Genomic DNA, 14,221 nt, shown 5'->3' with positions numbered 1-14,221 from the left:
CAAAAAATATAATATTGTTATTACCTTCACACCGGGATGAGTAATATGGTCTTAAAAAAACATATTGTGAATATTAGAGAGCCTAATGCTTGGCATTTTGATTTATTCTGTTGTAGAGAAATACCAAATGTTTACCAATTATCCCAAGAGGTTTCCCATATTTTGAAATGCAAATGTTGATTTTCCTCATAGACACACGTAGTAAAGGTGTTTCTGAAATCCCCTGATGTGGTTGGTACTATATTAACCAAAACATTAGCGCTGCATTAAACATATCGCTTCTGGTCTGACGTTTCCTAAAAAATAATGTTACAAAACAACTCAAAGCCTTCTCCAGCTTTTTATTGACGTATACTGTTCATGTTTAAAGGCCTACTGAAACCCACTACTACCGACCACGCAGTCTGATAGTTTATATATCAATGATGAAATCTTAACATTGCAACAAGTGCCAGTACGGCCGGGTTAACTAATAAAGTGCAATTTTAAATTTCCCGCTAAACTTCCGGTTGAAAACGTCAATGTATGATGACGTATGCGTGTGACGTCAATCATTGAAACGGAAGTATTCGGCCCCATTGAATGCAATACAAAAAGCTCTGTTTTCATCTCAAAATTCCACAGTATTCTGGACATCTGTGTTGTTGAATCTTTTGCAATTTGTTTAATGAACAATGAAGACTGCAAAGAAGAAAGTTGTAGGTGGGATCGGTGTATTAGCGGCGGACTACAACAACACAACCAGGAGGACTTTGAGATGGATAGCAGACGCGCTAGCCGCCGACCTCACCTTGACTTCCTCCGTCTCCGGGCCGCCGACCGCATCTATGATCGGGTGAAGTCTTTCGTCGCTCCGTCGATCGCTGGAACGCAGGTGAGCACGGGTGTTGATGAGCAGATGAGGGCTGGCTGGCGTGGGTGGATAGCTAATGTTTTTGGCATAGCTCTGTGAGGTCCCGTTGTTAAGTTAGCTTCAATGGCGTTGTTAGCAACAGCATTGTTAAGCTTCGCCAGCCTGGAAAGCATTATCCGTGTATTTACATGTCCATGGTTTAATAGTATTGTTGATTTTCTGTTTATCCTTCCAGTCGGGTTTATTTATTTTGTTTCTATCTGCATTTAAGCCTGATGCTATCATGTTAGCTCTGTAGCTAAAGAGCTTCACCAATGTATTGTCGTGGAGATAAAAGTCACTGTGAATGTCCATTTCGCGTTCTCGACTCTCATTTTCAAGAGGATATCGTATCCGAGGTGGTTTAAAATACAAATCCGTGATCCACATTAGAAAAAGGAGAGAGTGTGGAATCCAATGAACCCTTGTACCTAAGTTACGGTCAGAGCGAAAAAAGATACGTCCTGCACTGCACGCTAATCCTTCACTTTCACGTTCCTCATCCACGAATCTTTCATCCTCGCTCAAATGAATGGGGCAATCGTCGCATTCTCGGTCCGAATCTCTCTCGCTGCATTGAAAACAATGGGAAAATGTGAGCAGCCCTTCCTCCTGTGACGTCACGCTACTTCCGGTAGGGGCAAGGCTTTTTTTTATCAGAGACCAAAAGTTGCGAACTTTATCGTCGTTGTTCTATACTAAATCCTTTCAGCAAAAATATGGCAATATCGAGAAATTATCAAGTATGACACATAGAATGGATCTGCTATCCCCGTTTAAATTTAAAAAATTCATTTTAGTAGGCCTTTAAATAACTTTTACTGAAAATGAATATCAGCTCCAAATATCAGTTATTGTCCTCTTTAACTACTAATAATTGCCTGAAAAAAAACATATTGGTCGATCTCTAGTAAATGTACTCAGGCGATAACCATATTTATCACAATTTATTCTTTCATTTTCAGTTCAATTCATTCATTTATATAGCACATTTAAAAACAACCCCAGTTGACTATAGTGCTGTACAGACATAAAAATCAATTTGAAAAAAAAGTGCATGCAGTGTTACATTTACATTGTAACACAGAAGGATGAAAAAAATACAATAGTAAAAATATACCATAAAAGAAGTGCAAAATATATCACCTAAAATACTAAAATGTAATTAATAAATAATACAAGAAATAAAGCGACCGAGATATCCTGCCTAACTGGATTTGAACACCAGGGAGTAAAAATATGTTTTAACCTAGTTTTAAATTGGCTCAGAGACTGGGAGGATCTAATAGATAGTGGAATGCTGTTCCACAGTCTGGGCCCTGCCACTGAGAAGGCTCTATCTCCTCTGGTTTTGAGTCTGGTTTTAAGGACAGCCAGGAGGAGCTGGTTTTGATTGATTGATTGAAACTTTTATTCGTAGATTGCACAGTGCAGTACATATTCCGTACAATTGACCACTAAATGGTAACACCCGAATACGTTTTTCAACTTGTTTAAGTCGGGGTCCACTTAAATTGATTCATGATACAGATATATACTATCATCATAATACAGTCATCACACAAGATAATCATCAGAGTATATACATTGAATTATTTGCATTATTTACAATCCGGGATGTGGAGAGGGGGGCGGGGGGGGGGGGGGGGGGGTTAGGTTTGGTTGATATCAACACTTCAGTCATCAACTTTTGCATCATCAGAGAAATGGACATTGGAACAGTGTAGGACTGACTTGGTAGGATATGTACAGCAAGTAGTGGACATAGAGGGAGAGAGAGATAAGAAAGCATAAGAATAAGTATCTACATTTGATTATTTACATTTGATTATTTACAATTCGGGAAAGTAGGATGTGGAAAGGAGGGTGTTAGTTTAGGGTTGAAGTTACCTGAAGGTGTTCTTTTAGTGCGATTTTGAAGGATATAGATGCTCTTTCTTTTACACCTGTTGGGAGTGCATTCCATATTGATGTGGCATAGACAGAGAATTAGTTAAAACCTTTTTTAGATCGGAATCTGGGTTTAACAAGGTTAGTAGAGCGCCCCCTGGTGTTGTGGTTATGACGTAGTTAAAGAAGTAGTTTGACATGTACTTCGGTATCAGGGAGGTGTATCGGATTTTATAGACTACGCTCAGTGTAAGTTGTTTTACTCTGTCCTCCACCCTGAGCCAGCCCACTTTGGAGAAGTGGGTAGGAGTGAGGTGTGATCTGGGGTGGAGGTCTAGAAGTAATCTGACTAGCTTGTTCTGGGATGTTTGGAGTCTAGATTTGAGGGTTTTGGAGGTGCTAGGGTACCAGGAGGTGCATGCGTAATCGAAAAAGTGTTGAATGAGAGTTCCCGCTAGAATCTTCATGGTGCTTTTGTTGACCAGAGAGGAGATTCTATAGAGAAATCTCGTTCGTTGGTTGACCTTTTTGATTACCTTGGTTGCCATTTTATCACAGGATAGATTAGCCTCTAGAATGGAACCTAGGTAGGTGACCTCATCTTTCCTGGTAATAACAATGTCACCCACTTTTATAGTGAAGTCACTGACTTTCTTAAGGTTGATGTGGGACCCAAATAGGATGGATTCCAATTTACCCAAGTGTATGGATAGCTTGTTGTCAGCGAGCCAGGTGGAAATTCTACAGAGTTCAGCACTGAGGATTTTCTCCACCTGTAACTTGTCCTCGCCGGATACCAGCAGGGTCGAGTCATCCGCAAACAAGAACAATTCACAGTCGCATGCTGATGACATGTCGTTTATGTATATTAGGAACAGTAAAGGCCTTAATATACTGCCTTGGGGGACTCCACAGCTTACTGAGAGGGTGGGTGACACGGTGCCGTTCACCTCTACCACCTGTTTCCTCCCCTCCAAGTAAGATTGCATCCAGCTCGATGAGGTTTTATCAAATCCGATTGCTCTGAGCTTATCCAACAGTATAGCGTGGTTAACGGTGTCAAAGGCCTTCTGAAGGTCCAGCATGACCATGCCGCAGTATTTGCCCGCGTCCACCTCATGTTTGATGTGGTCGGTCAGATAGAGAAGGCATGTGTCAGTGGAGTGGTTAGTTCTGAAGCCGGATTGGAATTTGTACATGAGTTTTATAGTGGCAAGGTAACTATCGACCTGTTCATAAACTATTTTTTCCATTACTTTCAAAATGGAACTGAGAATAGAAACAGGTCGGTTGTTGACAGGTTCTAATTTGCTACCTTTTTTAAAGAGGGGAGTTACTCTTGCTATCCTGAAATCTTTTGGTACTTGGCCTTGTGTAATTGAGAGGTTTATTATGTGCGTGATGATTGGGGCAATGGTGGTGGCAGAGTCCCTGAGGAATCAGGAGGGGATATTGTCAAGGCCGGTGGCCTTGTTTGGGTGGAGCGCGCTCAATTTTTTAAGCACCTCGTCACTGAGACCATTTCTAATTTGAAATCGTTGTTGGATACTCCTAGCTTTCTGTAGAAGGCTTTAATGTGTTCTACACCAAAGCGACCAGAGTGGTGGGACAGCTTGTTGACTAGTTGTGGCTATGCTGGTGAAAAAGGTGTTAAGTCTGCTTACTACCTCCATTTTGTCTGTAATGAGGGAGTCACCCTCCTTGATGTTGATGTTGGTTAGTCTGGTTTTAAAGGCCTACTGAAATGAATTTTTTTTATTTAAACGGGGATAGCAGATCTATTCTATGTGTCATACTTGATCATTTCGCGATATTGCCATATTTTTGCTGAAAGGATTTAGTATAGAACAACGACGATAAAGATTGCAACTTTTGGTATCTGATAAAAAAAAGGCTTGCACCTACCGGAAGTAGCGTGACGTAGTCAGTTGAACATATACGCAAAGTTCCCTATTGTTTACAATGATGGCCGCATGAAGTGAGAGAGATTCGGACCGAGAAAGCGACAATTTCCCCATTAATTTGAGCGAGGATGAAAGATTTGTGGATGAGTAAAGTGCAAGTGAAGGACTAGTGGGGAGTTGAAGCTATTCAGATAGGGAAGATGCTGTGAGAGCCGGGGGTGACCTGATATTCAGCTGGGAATGACTACTTTAGTAAATAAACACAAGACATATATATACTCTATTAGCCACAACACAACCAGGCTTATATTTAATATGCCACAAATTAATCCTGCATAAAAACACCTGCGTGTTTGTTATGCTAGCTCCTAGCTCCTCTGCTAGCTCCTAGCTCCATAGAACACGCCAATACAATTCAAACACCTGATCAACACACACAATCACTCAGCCCAAAAGACCGTTTACCTAACCCAAGGTTCATAAAGCTTATATATTTTTAAAAAGTTACGTACGTGACGCGCACATACGGTCAAGTTATCGAATGTTTAGCAGCCAAGGCTGCATACTCACGGTACCTGATATTCAGCTGGGAATGACTACAACAGTAAATAAACACAAGACATATATATACTCTATTAGCCACAACACAACCAGGCTTATATTTAATATGCCACAAATTAATCCTGCATAATAACACCTGCGTGTTTGTTATGCTAGCTTCTAGCTCCTCTGCTAGCTCCTAGCTCCATAGAACACGCCAATACAATTCAAACACCTGATCAACACACACAATCACTCAGCCCAAAAGACCGTTCACCTAACCCAAGGTTCATAAAGCTTATATATTTTTAAAAAGTTACGTACGTGACGCGCACGTACGGTACGGTACGTGTTATGCTAGCTCCTAGCTCCTCTGCTAGCTCCTAGCTCCATAGAACACGCCAATACAATTAAAACACATGATCAACACACACAATCACTCAGCCCAAAAGACCGTTCACCTAACCCAAGGTTCATAAAGCTTATATATTTTTAAAAAGTTACGTACATACGCAAAAAAAAGCCAAAGCTGCATACTCACAGTAGCACGTCTGCGTCTTTGTCATCCAAATCAAAGTAATCCTGGTAAGAGTCTGTGTTGTCCCAGTTCTCTACAGGCGTCTGTGTATCCAAGTCAAATGTCCTCCTGGTTAGAGTCTCTGTTATCCGAGTTCTTCCATCTTGAATGCATCTTTCGGGAATGTAAACAAAGAAGCGCCGGCTGTGTACTGTTGTGGCTGACTACGTTCGAAAAATACGTCCATTTCGCACCGACAACTTTCTTCTTTGCTTGCTCAGCTTCCTTCTTCATAATGCAATGAACATGATTGAAACAGATTCACGAACACAGATGTCCAGAATACTGTGGAATTATGAAATGAAAACAGAGCTTTTTCGTATTGGCTTCAATGTGGAAGGCATACCCGTGTTCGCCGGTCTACGTCACGCGCATACGTCATCCTCAGAGGCGTTTTGAACCGGAAGTTTAGCGGCAAATTTAAAATGTCACTTTATAAGTTAACCCGGCCGTATTGGCATGTGTTATAATGTTAAGATTTCATCATTGATATATAAACTATCAGACTGCGTGGTCGGTAGTAGTGGGTTTCAGTAGGCCTTTAAGTTTCTGGCTGCAACCAGGAAGCTGGTTGTTGAGGATTTTCCAGAGCTCACGTGACTTATTTGTGTTTTCCTCTATTTTGTCGTTAATGTAATTTTTTTTTAAAGATTTAGTCAGGTTGGTTGTCTTATTTCCTGATTTATTGCATTGCTTTTTGAGTGTTGAAAGGAGTGATTTGAGGTTATTATTGGGTTGTATATCTATTTCGGTTTTACACTTTTGGTATTCGGAGTATTATTTGTCTCTGTCTTTAATGGCAGCTAATAGGTCCGGATTCATCCATGGTTCAGAGCGGGCTTTGATCCTGACTGTTCTCACGGGAGCCATATAATTTAGTATCGTTAGGAACGCTGTTTTGAAGCGATTCCGAGCATATTCATTATGATAGAACTGTTTCAGAATGGGTTGCGAAGGTTCGAATGAGAGCCAAACTGTTAAAATCGTATATTTAAAGAAACATAGATGTGGTTTTGACAACAATTTATGTTCAAACCATTCTAACAAGTTAGTTAAATTGTTGGTTCTAAAATTAAATTCAAAATGCAGAGAACAGAAAAAATTGTTTATTGGTAATAAAGGAATAAATACTGTTAATCAGGTAAATTCTAAGTATCAGGCTTAGCTACTACTAAAGGGGACCTTACCTATGAGGATTTTTGTCTTTTCTGACCTATAAATGTTGTTCCAATATTGGAAACTCGTGTTAAACAATGTCAAAGCATCAAATCATAAGGTTCTTGCTTTTGGGCGTGAGCTTGCACACAGTTTAAGATGACTTTCCGCAAGGTTTTATTTTTTTTCAAGATTGGCTACATTTTAGTGTCACAGTGAAGTGGACAACAAACTTTTTTGGACATGAGGTAAAGCTATCTCCTTTCTGCTTCAGACTGTGAGCATGATACGGCTGCTGCTTGCATCCTCGCTTGTTAACCATTCTCGTCTAATGCCCTCCCACTTGCTCTGATGTTTATAAAGTAAATACTTGTTTTTGTCTTTATGACATTTTATACGAGACTGTTTTGTCAAGATTGAACAGTACGAGATTGGATTAGCCGCTAAACCTTTTCCCAAGCAGCTCTCTATCAATCTTGGTGGGCAGGTGTACCAAATGTTGTGACTGGGTAAATCTAACGGGGGAAAGAAATGTTCGGTCACATTTGTCTTCAAGCTATATTTTTAAACTGTACATTTTCAAAAATACCTTTGTAAAAGCTTGGTTGTGGTTTCATTTGCAATCTGGGAACGCCTCCACAGACCAACATTTTGCAATGAAGAAAGTAGTAGTAAAAAGTAGGTTATACATAAATTGATAAAAATACAAAAGCATATCCAATACATATTAACTAGGACACTGTTTTATTGTCAAATCATATCTTCATAGATCTCCTTTTAAGAAAAAAAACTTTAAGTGTAGTGTACAACTGCTAAAAAACAGACAGTATTGCACAAATTAGCCTGCAACATTTGGTGCTATACAGTTTTAACTATTCAAGTTCAACTAAAGCAATTATTTAAACAAATAAATGATTTTTAATACAAGGCACACATACTTCTACTCAAGAAAATACAGTATTTGAAGTTTAAAATGTTCTTTACACAAGTGATCTGAATAAAAATTGCTCTACCTATGCAGATAAAGTACATATAAAATTAAATCTTGTAGCAGCAGTACATAAAACCATTTAATATGCTTTTGCTGAATTCTGTCTCCTTTTTTTGTCTTGTTTTTTTTTGTTGTGATCCAATGTAAATATTTAGGGTTAGAGCAGTGCAAAGCAAGAGATAGTGATGCAGAAAAAAGGGAAACTAAAGAGGATGACTCTGGCACAATGGACCTGCTCATCAAGCGCAAAGTTCCAATGATGGTAGGACAAGCAATCTCTGTTGTGGGAGGTTACACAGAGAAGGTTCCTAACACCACTGCTCCAAAAAGGCTTCCAGAGCCCATCCTCCCATCTTCACAAACCAAGTGAGTTCTTGTAACAATAAATATGGCTTACTCTTCCCTAATTTCACATATTTTTTTACAGACTAGCAGGCTCAACAGGGAGAAAAAAAGTATTTAGACTGTCAGATGTGATTCAGCCCTTATCCAACACACAGATTGAACTGTTAACCTCCAAGACAATTAAACGCATTCTTCATTCAGAAAAGACCATTGCTCAAAGTGGGATGTCCCATGTAAGATTTCCAATCCTCATAATACTATTACAATCTAATGTATTATCAATTTTAAAGTAACCATGCTGAATTTGTGTGGCAGGTCAGAGTGAAGCTTGTCTCAAAGCTGGTGACTCAATTTGAGGGGATAATGAAAGAGGACGTGCTGAGGTTTATTCTGGATGACATCAGGACGAGGAGTGACCTAGCCTTTTCTCTTCTCTATCAAGAATACAACACCTACCTCAGCCGGATCCCTTCTGGCCTGCTCGACAGTTACGACCACTGTCTTTACACTCTTCTGTCAGGACTGCAAGAGAAACCTGAGCAAAAAGATGGGTGAGGGCATGCTTTTTTATCTATGTCCTCTGTACTGTACATATCGCACATGTACAGTGTTTTTTGTACTGTAAAAAGAATATGACTACGAAAAGGGCGATTGGACATTTGTTTTTGTTTTCTTACAGACTTTTCACCAAAATGGTACTTGAGGCTCCCATCATAACAGAGTCAGCACTGGAAGTAATCCGACGTTACTGTGAAGATGAGGTACATGGCATCCTGAAGACATCCTTACTTTGTTTTCTGCAATCCCTTCTAACTTAACTATTATTTTGTACCATGTTGTTGCAGTCACGGGTGTATTTAGGCATGACTACTCTGAAGGAGCTTATCATCAAACGGCCTTCAAGGCAGTTTCAGTACCTGCATGTGCTCCTGGATCTCAGCTCCCATGAAAAAGAGAAGGTGGGAACTTTACACTCAATGTTTCGCCTAATTACCCTTCTCTTTTTATCTTTTAAATGGATCTACAGGTGCTTCTCAGTTGACACTGTTCCGTATTATGACTTACATACGCATTCCGATAAATTAATATAAAACTTAATTTCATAATCAGAATCAGCTTTATTGGGCAAGTATGTTTAACACACAAGGAATTTGACTTGGTAGGCTGTGCTCTTTTGTTCAATGTAAACAATAAATATTAATGATTAACTACAAATATAAACAAATACCTAAATAACCAATAAACAATAGTGCAGTGGTGAATAGAGCAAAGCAAAAATATAATGCCCTTAACATGAGTTAGTACATTCAAAGAGACAGATTAGTTTCATTTATTTGACATCGTTCATAAGATTGATAGTTAGGACGAGGCTAAACTTGTTGCACACCAAGACCATACCGAGAGCAGGCATACTATTAGTTAAGCTAGCTAGAAACAACATAAGAAATAATAAGTTCTTAGTAAAGTTTCAGAAGTGTAGATGGAACCAGGTTGCAGCAGAATGTAAACAGTTATTAACAGGAGGAGGGCGGATCGATCCATAAATGGGTAGTGTAGACACCAAAGATAATATCAGTGTATGATTGATACTAGAGTGATTAAATCAGTGTATTTTTTTCTCATAATCTTTTTGTTGTTGTTTTTGTTAATGTTTACAAGTTCACAAAGTCTTTGGGCACAGGAGGACGTTGGGGACAAAAATAATTTTTGGATTTTAGATAGTAGTTTTTTTTTTGTTTAGTTATTGTGTACTATTGACTTTGTTTTGGTCAAACAATTTAATGTAATGAAAGAGAATAAGGAACTAGTTAAAAATATTCTGTTGGTATTGTACCACTGTCAAAATCACTTACAATAAATGCAGAGAAAATGGTACTATTAAATAGGGGTCATGATTGATCCACTACATGGATCTATTGATTTATTCTCCTAAAATCGATCTGTGCTCTGCAAGTTGGCCTTCCGTAAGATTTATTTTGCTCTAACATTGTTCTAAAAGGCAATCAATCAATTTTATCAATACTAGAAAAAAGAAAACATTGGATATAAGAACGGCAGACTTTGTATGAAGTTAAGCACTTTCAATAAGGACTTTAAACGTTACTCTAGTCTGTCTGCCGATCGGTAGCGTCATCGCTATGCGCCATCAGTCATCAAAACATAGATTGACAGATACCGGTGGCCGAGAAAGGTCACAACAAATACAAACGGAAAAAGACAATAACATAAAGCCACAACTCAACAACTTTTAGCTACAGCATGATTGCAAAAGCCACAACAAATACAAACACCACAGCACGCTTATATAAAGCAGGGGTCGCCATCAACCCGTCGATCTTTGGGAACATACCGGTCGATCGCAGGATATTAGAAAAAGTTTTATTTATTTATTAATATGACATCAGTGACACCCACGCGACCCCGAAAGGGACAAGCGGTAGGAAATGGATGGATGGATGGACACCCCCACCTGGAAAGTGATCCGCAGACCCGCAAACAGGCACGCATTATAACCCCTGAACATGCCCGCACGCCTCGCTTCTCTCTCTTCAGCCTCACATTCGCCGCTCTCGACACCGCGGCTACAACCCCCCAAACGCTGCTGCACCTACACCCGCTGTTTGTCCTTGGCTATGTGGTGGGTTACTGCGGACGTTATCTCCTTCTGTTGTTGACTATTTTTTTCATACGGTGTTGATGTGGAAATGGTTGATTGGGCATTTTGTGGGTGTGGCATCGAACGGAGATGTTGACATGCAGAGTTTCAAGCACTCTTCATTCTCTAGCGGGTGACTTTTCAAATGATGCTACACATTAGCAGTGGTGCTACTTTTTGTAGCAACGTTTTTGCCGCATACTTGACATTACGGTTGTCTGTTCGACATCTTGCCGCTTGAAGCCAAACCACCGCCAGACGATGGACCCTGTGCTGTTTTTCTTGGGAATTAATTATTCTTCCTTCATTTGTTACCAGATTTGCACCTTCTTTCTCTTGTGTTACCACTCGCACCGCACCGCACTGCACCGCACTGCACCGCACTGCACCGTTAGCATCACAGCTAACGTTACCCATGCCGCTACCAATAGACATCTTATAAGTAGATGCAGCATTGGCTGCTTTGACGCGACAAATTTGGCCGCCATCTTGAAGTGGTGATGAGGAGCCGACGAGCAGCCTAAACTGACAGTTGACAGGTAGAAAACAAAGATGCCGGGCTGGTGTTCAGCGTTTTCCTGCTCAAATGAGCGGACTGTTGAAAATAGGAATCGGGGAATTACTTTTCACAAGTAAGATTTAACATTAACCACAATATTACCACAGAGTTGAGAAGGAGCAAAGATCTTCAATAGTGCTGAAATCGTAGCCGCTAGCAAACAAGAGTATGACCATAATAGAATTGCTTGTCAATGAAATTAAATACATTTAAAAATGTCATACTTGAATAACATAAAGTTGAAATAAATGAAGATAAAGATTGTAAAAGCCAACAGGGGTAAAAGTTAGGACCGCAGTCCAGATTGTGTAGGAGGGGGGGTAAATAAAGATATAAAGACTTTCAGGTGTTTACATATGTTTATCTTTAAATATTTGGCAGACGCTTTTATCCAAAGCGACATACATAAAAAATACATATAAAACAATCACTGTAAACATTATCATTTAGGGAAGAATGTAATACAAAATATCAATACAAAGTGTCAAAACAGAATAAACTCTCTGCTGCTGCAGCAAAAGAGATACAGTCTATAGGTCCCTAAGATATATAGATATCTAATGTATTCATACATTGTTTATGTAGGATATACGCATGTATATATAACCTAATATTGTTTCTTGAACTTAAAAATAGCTGACCGTTTTTTTCCCCCTTCTCTGGGATTATATTCCCAGTTTTGATCTCGGACGTCTGGTCACTTATAGCAGTGGTTCTCAAATGGGGGTACACGTAACCCTGGGGGTACTTGAAGGTATGGCAAGGGGTACGTGAGACATTTTTTAATTATTCTAAAAATAGCAACAATTCAAAAATCCTTTATAAATATAAATAAAAACCTATCTTTTTTTCCAAATAGTTCAAGAAAGACCACTACTAATGAGCAATATTTTGCACTGTTATACAATTTAATAAATCAGAAACTGATAACATAGTGCTGTATTTTACTTCTTTATCTCTTTTTTTCAACCAAAAATGCTTTGCTCTGATTAGGGGGTACTTGAATTAAAAAAAAATTCACAGGAGGTACATCACTGAAAAAAGGTTGAGAACCACTGACTTATAGGATATAAGAATATTCTGTTACTGTTAAGCAAACTATGAATAATAAAACACGCCAAAACATGTGTCCTTTATCATAGCTACACGTATAACAAAAAAACGCGTGAAATCAGTGGTATTCAGTGAGGTAAGATTAATTAAATGCGCAGACAGTTCATTGCTCCTGCCAATGAATTGCACTGAGTGGAGCGGATCACCACTCCAAGATGGTGGCCCCGCGTCTTGTCAGCGCCAGTAGGCAGTAGCGGTCGATGCTGCGTCTACTTATAAGATGTCTATGCTGCTACCTCTCTGCTCCGCAAGAGCGTATGACGTTGCACATTGTGTGAAGTATGTAAAAAGGTGCGCTTGTTTACGTCTCCGTGAGAAGGGGAGACAAGAAAAAGTGAGAAACGCCTGTAGTCTAATGCCCGCAGCTAAAAGCAACTGCGTGAGAACGTATACTCAACTATCACGATATAGTCATTTTCTATATCGCACAGAGACAAACCCGCGATATATCGAGTATATTCGATATATCGCCCAGCCCTAATATATATATATATATATATATATATATATATATATATATATATATATATATATATATATATATATATATATATATATATATATACAGTATGTGTATCATGGCTGTTTTGAGTTTCCAATAATTTCTACAACTCTTATTTTTTTGTGATATATATATACACTACCGTTCAAAAGTTTGGGGTCAACCAAACAATTTTGTGGAATAGCCTTCATTTCTAAGAACAACAATAGACTGTCGAGTTTCAGATGAAAGTTCTCTTTTTCTGGCCATTTTGAGCGTTTAATTGACCCCACAAGTGTGATGCTCCAGAAACTCAATCTGCTCAAAGGAAGGTCAGTTTTGTAGCTGCTGTAACGAGCTAAACTGTTTTCAGATGTGTGAACATGATTGCACAAGGGTTTTCTAATCATCAATTAGCCTTCTGAGCCAATGAGCAAACACATTGTACCATTAGAACACTGGAGTGATAGTTTCTGGAAATGGGCCTCTATACACCTATGTAGATATTGCACCAAAAACCAGACATTTGCAGCTAGAATAGTCATTTACTACATTAGCAATGTATAGAGTGTATTTCTTTAAAGTTAAGACTAGTTTAAAGTTATCTTCATTGAAAAGTACAGTGCTTTTCCTTCAAAAATAAGGACATTTCAATGTGACCCCAAACTTTTGAACGGTAGTGTATATATATATTAGGGCTGTGAATCTTTGGGTGTCCCACGATTCGATTCAATATCGATTCTTGGGGTCACGATTCGATTCAAAATCGATTTTTTTTTTTTTTCAATTCAACACGATTCTCGATTCAAAAACGATTTTTTTCCCGATTCAAAACGATTCTCTATTCATTCAATACATAGGATTTCAGCAGGATCTATCACAGTCTTTTGACATGCAAGCAGAGTAGTAGATTTTTGTAAAAAGCTTTTATAATTGTAAAGGACAATGTTTTATTAACTGATTGCAATAATGTACATTTGTTTTAACTATTAAATGAACCAAAAATATGACTTATTTTATCTTTGTGAAAATATTGGACACAGTGTGTTGTCAAGCTTATGAGATGCGATGCAAGTGTAAGCCACTGTGACACTTTTGTTCTTTTTTTTTTTTATAAA

The 14,221-nt window shown here is 38.8% G+C and overlaps 1 protein-coding gene across 4 annotated transcripts in view; it reads left to right on the top strand.

Annotated features, from left to right (window-relative positions):
* sympk (symplekin) overlaps nucleotides 1-14,221 on the top strand; it is a 42,166-nt gene that overhangs the window by 13,643 nt on the left and 14,302 nt on the right. For all 4 annotated transcript variants that reach the window (XM_062067664.1, XM_062067661.1, XM_062067663.1 and 1 more), the window contains exons 12-16: nucleotides 8,105-8,315; nucleotides 8,377-8,527; nucleotides 8,610-8,845; nucleotides 8,974-9,055; nucleotides 9,140-9,253. In XM_062067664.1, coding sequence (XP_061923648.1) covers nucleotides 8,105-8,315; nucleotides 8,377-8,527; nucleotides 8,610-8,845; nucleotides 8,974-9,055; nucleotides 9,140-9,253 — 794 coding nt within the window. The remainder of the gene's footprint in view (nucleotides 1-8,104; nucleotides 8,316-8,376; nucleotides 8,528-8,609; nucleotides 8,846-8,973; nucleotides 9,056-9,139; nucleotides 9,254-14,221) is intronic.

The sequence above is a fragment of the Entelurus aequoreus genome, linkage group LG13 (genome assembly GCF_033978785.1).
Source record: "Entelurus aequoreus isolate RoL-2023_Sb linkage group LG13, RoL_Eaeq_v1.1, whole genome shotgun sequence".
Lineage (NCBI taxonomy): Eukaryota > Metazoa > Chordata > Actinopteri > Syngnathiformes > Syngnathidae > Entelurus > Entelurus aequoreus.
Note: the sequence above shows the minus strand (reverse complement) of the source record. Positions and strands in the feature narration are given on the sequence as shown.